General features: G+C 47.4%; 1 protein-coding gene across 2 annotated transcripts in view; it reads right to left on the bottom strand.

The window, feature by feature from the left end:
* The window catches only part of B4GALT1 (beta-1,4-galactosyltransferase 1), a 59210-nt gene that overhangs the window by 9737 nt on the left and 35985 nt on the right, over window positions 1-13488 (bottom strand). For both annotated transcript variants that reach the window (XM_021707249.1, XM_008074486.1), the window contains one exon: window positions 734-921. In XM_021707249.1, the coding sequence (XP_021562924.1) occupies window positions 734-921 (188 nt within the window). The remainder of the gene's footprint in view (window positions 1-733; window positions 922-13488) is intronic.

Raw genomic sequence — 13488 nt, 5'->3', positions numbered from 1 at the left:
TAGCTGGAACTACAGGCATGCGCTACCATGCCTGGCTAATTTTTTGATTTATTGTAGAGACGAGGTCTTGTCAAGTTGCCCAGGTGGGTCTCGAACCTGTGGGCTCAGGCGATTCACTCACCTCGTGCTCCCAAAGCGTGGGATTACAGGCTGAGCCACCGAACCCAGCTATTTATTTATCTTTAAGACAAAACAATGGCCTACAAGGTCACTTTTCACCTATGGGAATATGCTTTTGATTATACCCTAGGAAGCCACTTGGGCTGGCCTCTTCACTAGAGACATTTTGGTGGAAAATTTAGGGATCCGTATTTAAGCAGAAGTCTATGCCCTGCTGGGAACAGAATCATGTTCCTCCTTAAAGTGTCAAAGAATATCAGCCGATATCCCAGCTCAAGAATTCAGTGGGAGAAAATTATTCCAATTTTCTTGGCAACCGTGTAAGACAGAGGAAAGAAGAAAGTGAGAAAATATAGTATCTGGAGCCTAAAGATGAGAGTCATCTCAAACATTAAATACTGTTCTTGTCTGGATGTGCAGAGACTACAAGCACTTCTAGACTCCTCTTTCTTCTCACATAATAACTGACTTTGGACTTAACAAAGTACCCGTTTCTCAGAGAAGGCATTCTCTTCGAGCCTAAAGTGGTACTCCTGGGCTGGAGGAATTACATTTCCTAGTCAACATAGAAGAGAGAAACATGTGTACTGCAACTCTGACGAACATCTCTTACCTAAATCCAAACTTATCCATTGCGACAGAAATGTGCCTGGGCTGCGGGAAACACCTGTAAGCATTATGGTCATCCATTGGAATGAGGTCCACATCGCTGAACACAAAACAGTTGTAGTCATAGTCCTTCAAGGCTTCTTGAAAGCCTATGTTGAGGAGCTTAGCACGATTGAACATGGAGTCTCCAGCCTGGTGCAGAAACAAAAAAAGTGATATCAGATTCCTTAAAGCCTTTGGGCAGAACACTACACATGGTCATCAGTTAACTCTTGGGCCTCACTTTTCTGCCCTCACTTTACAAATCACTGTAGAGTGCCATGCCCTCTGAGTCAGCAATCCCACTCTAGGAATGTACCCTGCAGGAGGACTTGTGTGAATGACTATGAACAACATTGTTCACTGTGGCATGTTCACCATAGCAAATGAATGCAAACAATGACATAAGCACCACTAGGGAACTAATTCAATAAATCATGGTACATCCAGATAATGGAGCAGAGCTGTTAAAAAAAAAATTAAGGAAGCTCAAAAAGGAAAGGTGAAAAAGGTATTTAAACACATGCATCCTTTGTGTTCTCTCTCTCTCTCTCTCTCTCTCACACACACACACACACACACACACACACACACACACACACACACACACAAGACTAACTACAGGAAAGATCCAGGAAACTGGTGACATTAGTTAGGTACCTATGGGACTTTTACTTTCTACCCTCTGTATATGGTTGACTATGGTTTGATTATCACCTTGGTGCCTTCCATGTGTCCGTTTGGCACTCAACTAGGCACTCGAGAAATACTGCAAACCCAACGCAATCTCTGCACTTACGGTGCTCACAGTGTAGGGAAGGAAGCCATGTAATACACAAAAGAGAAACAGGGTATGCAAAAGAGATAGAGGGACACCTGCTTCACAGTGTGCCAACCACTGGGTCCTGAAGTACCAAGTCAACTGGTGCCAAGGCAGTGCATATTCTACTTACTTATCTTGTTTACTTTTCAGTCTTCCCTACTAGAATGCAAGCTCAATGAAGGCTGAGAATTTTTTTTTTCTTTTTCTTTTTTTAGAGACAGGGTCTCGCTCTATTGCCCAGGCTGGAATGTGGTGGTGCTACCACAGCTCACTACAGTCTCGAACTCCTGGGCTCAAGCAATCTTCCTATCTCATCCTCCTGAGTAACTGGGACTGTAAGCATGCACCACATCTGGCTAATTTTATATATTTTGTACAGACAGGGTCTCACCATATTGCCCAGGCTGGCCTCAAGTGACCCTCTAGCCTGGGCCTAACAAAGCACTGGGATTATAGGTGTGAAGCACTGCACTTCACCAAGGCTGAAATTTTTTGTTTTTCAATCGCCCTTGAACATAACCCGTCATATAATAAGAGCTCAATGAATAGTTACTGGCTGGCAGAATGAATGAATGGATGGATGGGTTTCAACACACAATGCCAGATGGCAACCTCTTCTGGGAGGCTACAACCAAGGGGTGCCCCCTCGGGGGTCATAGAAGATAGGGTTCTGCTCTTACCAACTCCCATGGCCCCAGGTTGGCAAGACAATCCCAGCACTGACAATGCCACCCCTTACTCCCAGCAGTTTACAAAGCCCTTCTACATATATACTCTCATCTTGAGTGGAATCCTTATGATACACCATAAAGAAATGAGCTAGGGCCCTATACTTTGGCATCCCCACATCTCCTGGGATCAACATAATCAGGGTCCCCTACTTTGGAGAAAAAGTGTCCTCAAGGGCTTGCAATTGGTACACAGTCTCAAAAATGGGATGTGTACAAGCCTGTAATCCCAGAGCTTTGGGAGGCCAAGGTGAGAGGATTGCCTGAACCCAGGGATTCAAGACCAGCCTGGGCAACTTGGTGAGACCTCGTCACTACAATAAATCAAAAAATAAGCTGGGCAGGTAGTGCATGCCTGTAGTTCCAGCTATTTGGAAGGTTGAGGCTGAAGGGTCACCTGAGCCCAGCAGGTCAACGCTGGGGTGGCTGTGAGCATGCCACTGTACTCCAGCCTGGGTGACAGAGTGAGATTTCAACTCAAAAAAAAAAGAGGGATGTGCAAAGTTCTCTCTCCATGGCCCTGAAAGAGTACTAGAGTATTCAGAAACTGGAATCCCACAAGGCTGCCCCTGTGTGCATACAGAACATACAGATATGCCACAGCCATCTGGCCTCAGGTGGGGGACTCAGGGAAGCAAAACACTTGGAGAAAGACAGGCACCAGGAACTCAGAAAAAATAGCTGAGAGAATAGTAAATGAATTTAGGAAACACTTTACATACAAGAGCTCCTTTTTAAATTTTTTTAGTCCCTGCCAAAGCTTTCTAACCCTGCACGGTGAAGGGAGAAGGCTGAGCCCAAGGCACACTGTGTTTTTGGCTGCTCCACTGGCTAAAGTTGAGTCAGAATTCTACGTTCAGCTAATTCTGTGTAGGTCATGGGTTCAAAGAAGTTCAAAGTTTAGAAATTGCATGTGAGCACTATGAAGTTGTTGGAATCATCATCACTGGGGGGGAGATCATATACCAGACCCAAGATGAGTCCTTTTACATGCGTGGCATGCACTGAATAGTCTTAACAATAACAACCCTCACCCTAACCCAGTCTTACATATTCAAACACAATTCAGTCCCCCTGGACACTTCTCCAACAAGCAAAAGGAGGTGTGTCAACCAAGCCTTTTCACACCTGTGAAGTACACCCAAGGATGGCTGCCCAGGTCATAACAGCACTTCCTTCTCTTTGTACACTCCCCGATAGCTGGAGCAGAGGTTCTTGCTGGCCATATCTGTACCACAGGACCTGGCCTGCTGGTCACGACTATTTGATCTAAGTAGACACCTGGCTGAGATTGAACAAAGCACTCTTCCTCTCCCAGGAACTGAAGAGTTGGAACCATGAATGGGCATCTCTGAAGTCAAGGCCCATGATCAATGGCAGCATGGAGAAGCCCAAGAAGCAGACCTGGCTTTACCCCCTTCACTGCGGATGGTACAACAGCTCTCTCAATTCAGTGAGGTGCCCTAGTGTCTGGCCCACACTTAGAACTGGTTAGGCACTTTTCCAAAATAACCTGAACTACATATCCCTCCTTCCATCCCAGCCTCATCTATGTGAGCAGGGAGAAGGGAAGTGCATGGTGCACTTTAGCAGATGTTATTATTCATCAAGGCCCCTGGAAACATTAGACCAGTAGAATAGTGGAGGAAAGTGGCTTTCTTCTTCCCCTGAGATTACAGAAAAGTTAAGCATTTTCTAGGCTTCTTTGGGTGAAATGCTGTAACATCTGGGCATTCACCTCTCTTGATAAGACAAGCCCTGGCAAGCCCACCAACCCCTGCCACTAACAGGAGGTGGGAAGACACCCAGTCTTCATTCCTGCCCCTCCTCAATCAGTACATTCATCCAGCGTGTCTGCTATAGCATTTGTTCCAGTAAACATTTATCAAGCGCCTTTGCAGGCCAGGACAGATATAGCACTATGACAGACACATGCATTTCTATACCAGGAATGCTGGCTTCTTTTTACTTATTACTTAGTACTTTCTACTTATTGGCTATGTGACTTGAAACAAATCCAATCTCCAGGCCTCAGTTTCCTCTTCTGTGTCACGGGGATAGCAGGTGTGTTGTATTAAATGAGACAATGCCTGAAAAGACCCCAGTCCACTGTCTGGCAACTAATGTTAGCTACTGTCTTTGTTACAGAAACAGGTTTTTCCATTCATCTTGAACAGTCAGACCTTCCAAAATGTCTCTGATACTCAACCCAGAAGCTCCACCTTCTTGAGTGTTGCAGTGTCCTTCTCAATCAGCTTCAAGATTCCTCCCAAATCCTGCTTCCCTCAGAGGGGGAATTTCTAAAGAGGATTAAGACTCAAGGGAGTTAGCTCCCTGTGGCTTACACGATTAGAGTCTCTAGCGGCAGAAGAAAGAGACCTTTAGAGGCCTGTGAAATGTGTGGGAAGTCACATTTGCTGAAGAACAGCGGGCACATTGGGCGCAGGAGTCCCTTTGAAAGACCCAGCTTTTTAAGTGTGGGTTTTATCATATGTTGGTAGACAAGCGTTATTATAGTTATCCCAGTCTTCTAGGGCAACTGGTGGCTCTCAGAGGGAGAAGACAGGAAGAAAGGCCCCCAAATATATAACATCCCCAAATGATTGAGCAGAGGCCATTACAGGAGGGGGATAAGAGACAGCAGGAAGAATCAGACCGGGCAAAGACTCTGGAGGCAGTGGAAGGAGAGAAGACAGTTGTAGGAACAGGGAAAGGCATGCACAGTTGGAGCATCTGTAAAGGCTTTGAAGAAAAGAGAACATCTGAGGAACTATACTTAATTCAGAATGGGGGAAGCTAGAATGGGACATGCAGGTAGAGGTGGGCCAAACCATGAGGTGGGTTGGGGAGGGAGGAGGGTTAGGTGCTTGCTAAGATGCTTAGGCTTCATCTTGCATTTAGGTCACAGGGAGTCTTAAATTATGTTTTGTATGCCAAGGAGGGATTTGTGCCCAAATCCAATTGATGGCAAGAAGACCAGTCAGGAAGCTGTTGTGTGATTACTGTGAGAGATGTGGAACCCAGGCAATAATGGGGGGTAAGCAGAGAATGCCTCTCCCAAGAGCTCCACTGCCCCTTTTATGCCTCGCCTGCTCTCTGGGCATGTGCACCGTACTTGCAAGCAGCCTTTGTGTGTGTGTGTTTGGAGGGGTTCAGGACAGGAACTAGAGTCTGTCCAACCAGGAAAATCCTAACTGTGATTAGGGAAGGCAAGTGTGGCTTTCCCCTGATTGCAATAGGGGACAGATGACCAACTACAGAAAGGCGTGGTCCCTCCTCCTCCAAGTCCTAACAGCCTCTAGAAGATCTGTTCTATCAACCACCCTGCCTTCCATGGACGCCAGGCCCATCTGTGTGACACTAGCAGACATAACCCCAGACCATGATGGCTTAGGAACTGACCATACCTAGCCTCTCTGCCAAGAGACACAGCAGCAGTGAGGTTGGAAACATCAACCCAAAGCCACGACTCTCAATGGATCAGAATTTCTACGTGACGAAAGAGACACCGTTGCTCCCATACACATGCCCTGACCCATCACAAAGCCACCCCACTATCCCACCATGCACACAGTTACCCCCAAGCTCTCAGCACCAAATCTAGGGGCAGGTCTGCAGCTAATGGCAATGTTTGCTGAAAAACCCCCACCCCCACCCCGTGCTCTTCTGGGCCCACTCAGACACCAAGAGGAAGGAACTAAACTGGCTGCAGGAAAGCAATAATAGATCAGCAGTAGAAGCAGCTCTGATGGAGCTCACAGGCTTAGGTGTGGGTCCTGGGACAGTGGACAGGCTGGGAGGTGATCCCCAGAGAATTATTGGGAAGAGCCTAGGATAATATAAATGCTGAGTTTGTAGAGGGCTAATCCCTATTCGCCCATGAGTCTATCGCAGATGGGCTATAGTTCTGTTCTTTTCTTTTTTAAGAGACAAAGTCTGGCTATGTCGCCCAGGCTAGAGTGCCATGATACAATCATAGCTCACTACAGCCTCAAGCTCCTGGGCTCAAGCCTCAGTCTCCTGAGTTGGGACTATAGTATAGGTATGTGCCATAGTGCCTGGCTGAGCTCTAGTTTTTAACCATAATAATATCGTAGACCAGAGCTTGAAGAGGATCTTCAATAAAACTTGAATCTGGGACTTAAACTCCTCACCCAGTAAATGAGAGAAATGGGCCCTTCAGGGTGAGGGACCAGGCAGAGAGAGTGGTTCTCTATGGGCCAAAGTAATCACACTCAACAGTGAGCACATCCTTGACTCCTATCATACAGGAACACAGATTGGACAAGGGCCATAAAGTTGCCTTCAGAGAGCACTGAACTCCTAGAACAGCCCAGCAGGGATTCTGGGTGAAGTGAGCACAGACGACACAGTTTTTTTGTTTTGTGTTTTTTTTAGAATAACAAAAAATATTTTACTAAAACATAAGATTTACAGAAATCTCCAGACAAGTCATACAAAATGGTCATAAGCTCTTTTTGAAGGGGGGAATCTACACTTGACAGCAAAATCACAATGTCAGTGAGGGCTGTGATGTTTGTTTAATGTTCCCATTTGGGTTTAGCCCCAGCTTCAAGGAGCCAGCACAGGGTATCTGCCTCTCCCAGGGCCTGAGGCATCGAGATGTGGAAATGAGGCTTTCTATAGAATACATCAAGAAAGCGGCACCAAGCACTTTCAAGATGTTGCAGAAAAATACTTGAGAAAATAAAGCCTTCTCTTTCAGAAAGCAATCTGGTCATTTATATAAAGAACTATTACTATAAAAATATGTAAACCTTATTATTATTTTTTGAGTTGGGGTCTCACTGTCACCAGGCTGGAGTGCAGTGGCATGGTCGTGGTCACCACAGCCTTGACTCAGGCAATCTTTCCACCTCAGCCTTCCAAGTAACTGGAACTACAGGCATGTGCTACCACGTCCAGTTAATTTTTGATTTACTGTAGAGATGAGATCTCATCATGTTGCCCAGGTTGGTCTCGAACCCATGGGCTGAGGCAATCCTCCCGCCTTTGCCTCCCAAGTGCTGGGGTTATAAGCATGAGCTACCACACCGACTAAACCATTTTTGAACCCATCATCCCACATCTGAAAATCTAGCCAGGGGAAATGCTCCTAAATGGAAACAAACCAACACAGAATAAACTTCAGACTAAAAAATGTGCACTACAGAATTGTTTACACTCACGAGAAAGTTGAAATTCTCTAAACACCTTCTAAAAGAGAAAAGGCTTAGTTAATTATGACAGAACTCTATGATCTACTGTGATGAAGGCATGGAAAGTAATGACCATGAAGACTATGTAATAACATTGGAAGATGCTGATGATATAGAATTTAAGAAAAAAGCAGGATACAAAAGTTTATACACACACAGTATGAGCTCAACTGTGGTTTAATTTTAGAAGGGCAAAATTTCTCAGACCTTTCTACAGCACAGCAATCTGTCTTCCATGACCTTGGCATTTTTGAGCGATCTCACAGAGGCTCTGGCCTTGCCTGGGAGACTCCAGGACCTGAGGATGGCACACTCATAGGATTATTTACAAAGCTTCCCCTTGACCAACAGGGCCCTGGCTCTGGGTTGATTTAAGGGAGCATGGACATTACCAGGGTGGTGGTGGCAGCGGTGGTGGCAGCAGTGGTAGCAGCAGTAGTTAGGGTGGCAGCGGTAGTTAGGTCGGCATTCCTCTCTCTTTATAGGAGGCGGAGAGTACAGAAGAGAAGGTAGGTGGAGAGTAAGAAGCAGATCACAGAGAGGAACTCCTCCTTCAGCTTGCTTTGCTACAAACAGGATTAACAAGTAAAGGCAAAGGCCCCCACTAGAAGGGAAAAAAAAAAAGAAGAAAAAGAAAAGGATGGATGCAAGGGCGAGAGGTAAGGAAGAGAGAGGCAAATGTCAAGGCTGCAAAGGGAAAGGGGCCCATTCTGACCACCCATGTTTCAACGCAGAGGCAAATTCCTAACAAGCCGTTATTCCTTGTCATGGAGTCAAGGATGAGCAGAAAAAGTGCCGCTTCCCGGAACAATATCCATGGAGGCAATTCACCAGCAACATGAGTACTTGTTAGCGCTTCAACACATTCCCCAGCAGAATTAAAAGAGACATGGATGGAGGGGAGGAAGGCCACACAGCAAAGGGTCAGCACTCAAACAGTGGTGGCACAGAGATACTCCCCCACCGTTCCCCTTCCACCCCCACACACACACCCCTGGCAGGCTCCAAAAGGTCCAAGCATCCTAAGGAAGGGGAAGCTGCAAGGCAGGACCAGCCCTGCCCCTTCTGAGCCCCCTTCCCACACATATCAGCCTGGGCACTGACTGCTCGGGGAGGAAGTGGAAGGCAGGGATGAGGGGATGATAAGCAGAGATGACCAAGATAGAAACAAGCCAGTGGGGCCCTAAGCCCAGGCTGTTGTCCTCACCAGTGGGGTGGACCCAGGAGTCTGCTTCACCCCAACTGATCTTGACCTTGTGTAGGAACCAGCTGCTTGAACCAGTGACAAAGATGCTTTTATTCACTGTGGGTACAAAGGGCTGTCTCCAAATCCATCCACAGCCTAGAACTATCACTCTATCATCCTAAAACAGTACAAAGATTAAAAGAGGAAAAAATATTTCAAAGTGAGACAGAGGCTTCTCAGGGCAGCTAGCTGGGTCCTCCATCACTTCTCCACAGCCTTTCAAGGCAGGGTTTATGGGCTAATATTACCACAGGGCAAGCCTCCTGGGGGGTTCTGAGGCTGTTCTCAAAAGCTGCCATGCTCCCTCCCTCTCAGGACTAGCCTTGGCAAGGTGAGGCATTCCTTAGGCCTCCCCATCTCTGTGGGAATCCCAGCTCTGCTATCCAGCCTTCATGTGCTTACCTTTGAAGCCTTCCCTCAGCAGGAACAATCAGACCATTTGTCCCACTGGGGGGTTGTAGTGGTCAAAATTCAAAGTGAGACCATAAAAGATGTTGAATCCAAAGGACCATAAAGGAGTTTTACAACCACTAACAACCACAGGGCTAAAGCAGTTTCTCTGCATTTTTCCTGAAAAGGAAGGTTGACAACAGCCCCCATCCCCACTCCCCACTCTCCACCCTGCCCCATGTCCCCCACCACCTGCTGAAAGCTGTGCCACAGACAGCCTGTGCTTTGCTCAGCAATAAGCAGGAAGCTTTGGGGAGAGGCCTAGGGGAGGGGCTGTGCGAGTTCCCAAGGGCATGACCTGGTCAGATTGGGAAAGGAAGCTTCACTTCCAAGAGGCACAGATCCTGAGAGTGGGGATCCTGAAAGTGGGCTTCTGAGAGTGGGGGCCCCAAGAGTGAGTATAAATAAAGGGGCAGAAATCACAGGGAGAAGCTCCGTGCTCTAAACCCTGAGTTTGTACTAGACTGTGCTGTGTGGTCAGGGAGGCAGAAGGAAGTCAGATGCAAGGGACTGGGAGTTCAGGGGCTGGGATGAGGCCGGAACCTAGATAATCAGCCCTTGCCAGAGTGCCAAGTGGCCTGGGAGCAGCAGGGAGGGAAAAGTCAGCTCTGCTCCAAGGGCTCCGCAGAGCTAATGGGGGAGGGCTTAAAAGATTACCAGAAAGAGAGCCACTAGGGGCAGGGGACAGCATAAACAAAGGCACAAAGAGGTGAGAACAGAGGTGTCTAGGTAAAGATGGAGAGTCCAGTGAAGGGAAAATGAGGAAGTGGCTGGAGGTACTCAGGGCCAGAGCACAGACAGTTCTGGATGCTGGGCTTGAGCCTCCAGACCATTTAGATCCTTGCCTATGGGCAGTGGGGACGTGTTGCCAGGTTTAACGAGAGGAAGTGACATGGCCAGAACTAGAAAGACCTCGGGCAGCTGAGGGAGAACAGAGATGTCAGAAGATATGCAAACAGAATCGGAGAGACCGGTCCTAGTGACTGGCTCTGGGGCAAAGGGCCACCACGTTATGACAAACCCACCTGGCCAGCTGTGCCTGCATTCCTTACCCGGTGTGTAATTTTTACGATGGATCACCCTACAAACATCCTGCACGTCTTTACGTCAGGCGAGCGCTACCAGGTGGCAGCCTGCCTTCCCTTTAACTTGGTGCCTTTCATTTCCTTTCTGGATTGAAATGTGAGGAAGTACAGCGTGCATCCTCCTTTACTATGATATCGATTTATTTTTCTTTTTCTCTTGCTTTCATTGGAGATAGAAGCAATGATACTTTGACATCCATCTGACCAAGGCCCTGGAGCTGGACTTAAGGTAGAGCGTCTGGGTCTCAGAGAGCTAGGAGCCAAATAAGACTGCCAGACGCTGGTGAGCTAAGGCAGGAGGGGTGAAGGAGACCCTGAGGACAAAGAATGATGCTTGTTCTTCTCTAGCTCAACTGAGAAAGCCTCTCTCACGTACCCCTCCAACACACTTACTTTGAGAATTAAGTTGTCAGGGTGAGAGGGGCCTAAACTGAATGGGGTGGTTAATAGCTTGGACAGGAGTGTGAGCCATAAGAACTTGGGAAAGTTCCCCCCTGTGTGTGGAGCTTGAGACACAACTGTACTCTGAAGAAATTTCTAGACACAGCATGGCCTAAGTTCTCTGAGATTCTGTCACCTGATTCGCCATTATCCATTATCCTCCAACCCCAAAGAGTCCAAACCAATAGGAGGAAGGGTCCTGATGCTGGTCCTGAGTGGGGGTGAAGGAGGGAGGCAGGGAGAGCAATGAAAATTTACACCACAGTATCAGGTAGAGGGAACAGGCAGGAAGAATGGTGGGTGGAGAGGCTGGAGTTGAAACCTCACAGTAACAGCTGACATTTACTAAGGGTTTGTCATGCGCCAGACACTTCACAGCCCTTCCCCAGGAGGAAACTGAGGTCTGAAGAGCTTAAGTAGCCTAAGGTCCCTGACCAGAAAGGAGCAGGGTCAAGACTGAACCCAGGCAGTCTGAGCATGGAGCTCACTTTCAGCCCTGAATACCAGACTTTGAGAAACACTGGGGGCTAAGTGGCTTTGAGGAGAGTCACCATGCAGTGAGAGGGCACTAAACCCGGAGTCAGGGCCTGGGGTTTCAGCCACAGCTGTCATTTATGTGCTTTTCTACTGTGCACTTTCCCTCTCTGAGCCTCAGTTTCCTCACCTGTGACATGGAGTAGCTTTCACAGTTTGGCCTCAGAGGTCTGGGCAAACCCAAGCAAAGACTGAAGGGTAGGTTAAGGAGGTGGAGATGGGACATGGCCCCTACTTCAAGAATGGCACCTTTGTGACCATTTGTAAATGGGGGGTTGTGTAGCATTTCAGTGGGGCAGAAAGAAGCTCCTTACTGAAAAGCCTGTTTGGGAACCCTGGACTAGATGTCTCAGAGGCCACTGCCATTTTTTTTTTTTTAAGTTAGAGTCTCACTCCGTCGCCCAAGCTCACGGCTACCCAAGCATTGACCTACTGGGTTCTGGCGATCCTTCCACCTCAGCCTTACAAGTAGCTGAAACTACAGGCGCATGCTACCCAGCTAAGTTTTTTATTTATTACAGAGACAAGGTCTCACCATGTTGCCCAGGATGGTCTAGAACCTGCGGGCTCAGGCAATCCTCTCATCTCGGCCTCCCAAAGAGCAGGGATTACAGGCTTGAGCCACCGCGCCTGGCCAGGCCACTGCTATTTTAAGTGTTCTTCTTCTTCTTTTTTTTTTTTTGAGTTGGAGTCTCACTCTGTCACCCAGACTGGAGTGCAGTGGCACACTGATGGCTACCACAGCCTCAACCTGCTGGGCTCAGGCCATCCTTCCATCTCAGCCTTCCAAGTAGCCAGAACTATAGGAATGTGCCACCGTACCTGGTTAATTTTTTATAGAGATGAGGTCTTGCCAAGTTGCCCAGGTTGGTCTCAAACCCCTAGGTTCAGGCAATCTTCTCACCTCATCCTCCCAAAGTGCTGGGATTATAGGCTTGGACCATAGCACCTGGCCTATTTTAAGCATTCTTTTTGACTTATCAAGTTGTCGGTGTGTGTGTGCGTGTGTGTGTGAAAAGTCATAATGATAGCAGGGAGTCTGGGACAGGAAGAAACCACCATAAGGTTTATTTGCTCAACAAATAGTTCATAAAGGTCAAAGACAGGTGCCACAAAATCCCTTTCTTTTTCTAGAGTATAACCATAAAACAGAAAACACAGGAAGTTCCTAATTTGTAGATAGGGTGTTCTAAATGTCTCTCCTTCCATCGACTTCCAGGATTCAAATTTCCTATTACCACTTTATTGTATATTGGATAATATTATTTTTTTATTTTATTTTATTTTATTTTTGAGTCAGAGTCTCACTCTGTTGCCCATGCTGGAGTGCAGTGGCACGCTCACGGCCTTTGCAGCCTCGACCCGCGAGATCAGGCGATCTTTCTGCCTCAGCCTTCCTAATAGCTGGAACTACAGGCACGCACTATGACACCCGGCTTATTTTTTGATTTACTGTAGAGATGAGGTCTCATCAAGTTGCCCCTAACCTCTTAGCTCAGGCAATCCTCTTTTCACCTCTCACCTCGGTCTCCCAAAGTGCTGGGATTACAGCCTTCAGCCACCGTGCCCGGCCAGATAATATTCTTTACTGGAAAAATAGGGCAGTCTTCAAGTTTTTCGTGACTTCATTATCTGAATTCTGACTACATTTTCCCAAAAAGATAAGCAGAGTGGAGTTGAAGCAGAAGATGTGAGATGACCAGGGGGAGAGGAAGAAAAAAGGAAAAGACCCTTCAAAGGAAGAAAGTGAACCCTTGAGGAGAAGGAAAGGATGAAGAGGCAAAAACACTTATGAGGGAGAAAAAGATGTGTGGAGGAGAGCAAAGGAACCATATATGCTTGAAAAAGCCAAAACCAAAATGTTTCTGATGCTAAGTTCCAAGTGGGAAAAGAGAGGAGGGAGGGAGGATGGGAAGTTCCCAGCGTCCTCAGAAAAGTCAGGAGGTGGTTGGTTGGGAGGAGATGCTATTGAGGCCTGCTGCCCCCAAAGTATGACTCACAAACACTCTCCTCACTTGAGATGGTTCTTGGAAAACAGTGTGCTGTGCAGGAATGAGACCCGCTCTGCACGGTCCAATCCTCAAGTGTATTTGGCTCCATTTGAAAAGCACTTTGGGCTGGGCTCGGTGGCTCAGCCTGTAATCCCAGTGCTTTGGGAGGCTGAGGCGAGTGGATTCCCTGAGCCCACGGGTTC

The sequence above is a fragment of the Carlito syrichta genome, unplaced genomic scaffold (genome assembly GCF_000164805.1).
Source record: "Carlito syrichta isolate Samal-C Ts95f unplaced genomic scaffold, Tarsius_syrichta-2.0.1 Scaffold316469, whole genome shotgun sequence".
Classification (NCBI taxonomy): domain Eukaryota; kingdom Metazoa; phylum Chordata; class Mammalia; order Primates; family Tarsiidae; genus Carlito; species Carlito syrichta.
This window is presented reverse-complemented; position numbering and strand designations above follow the sequence as displayed.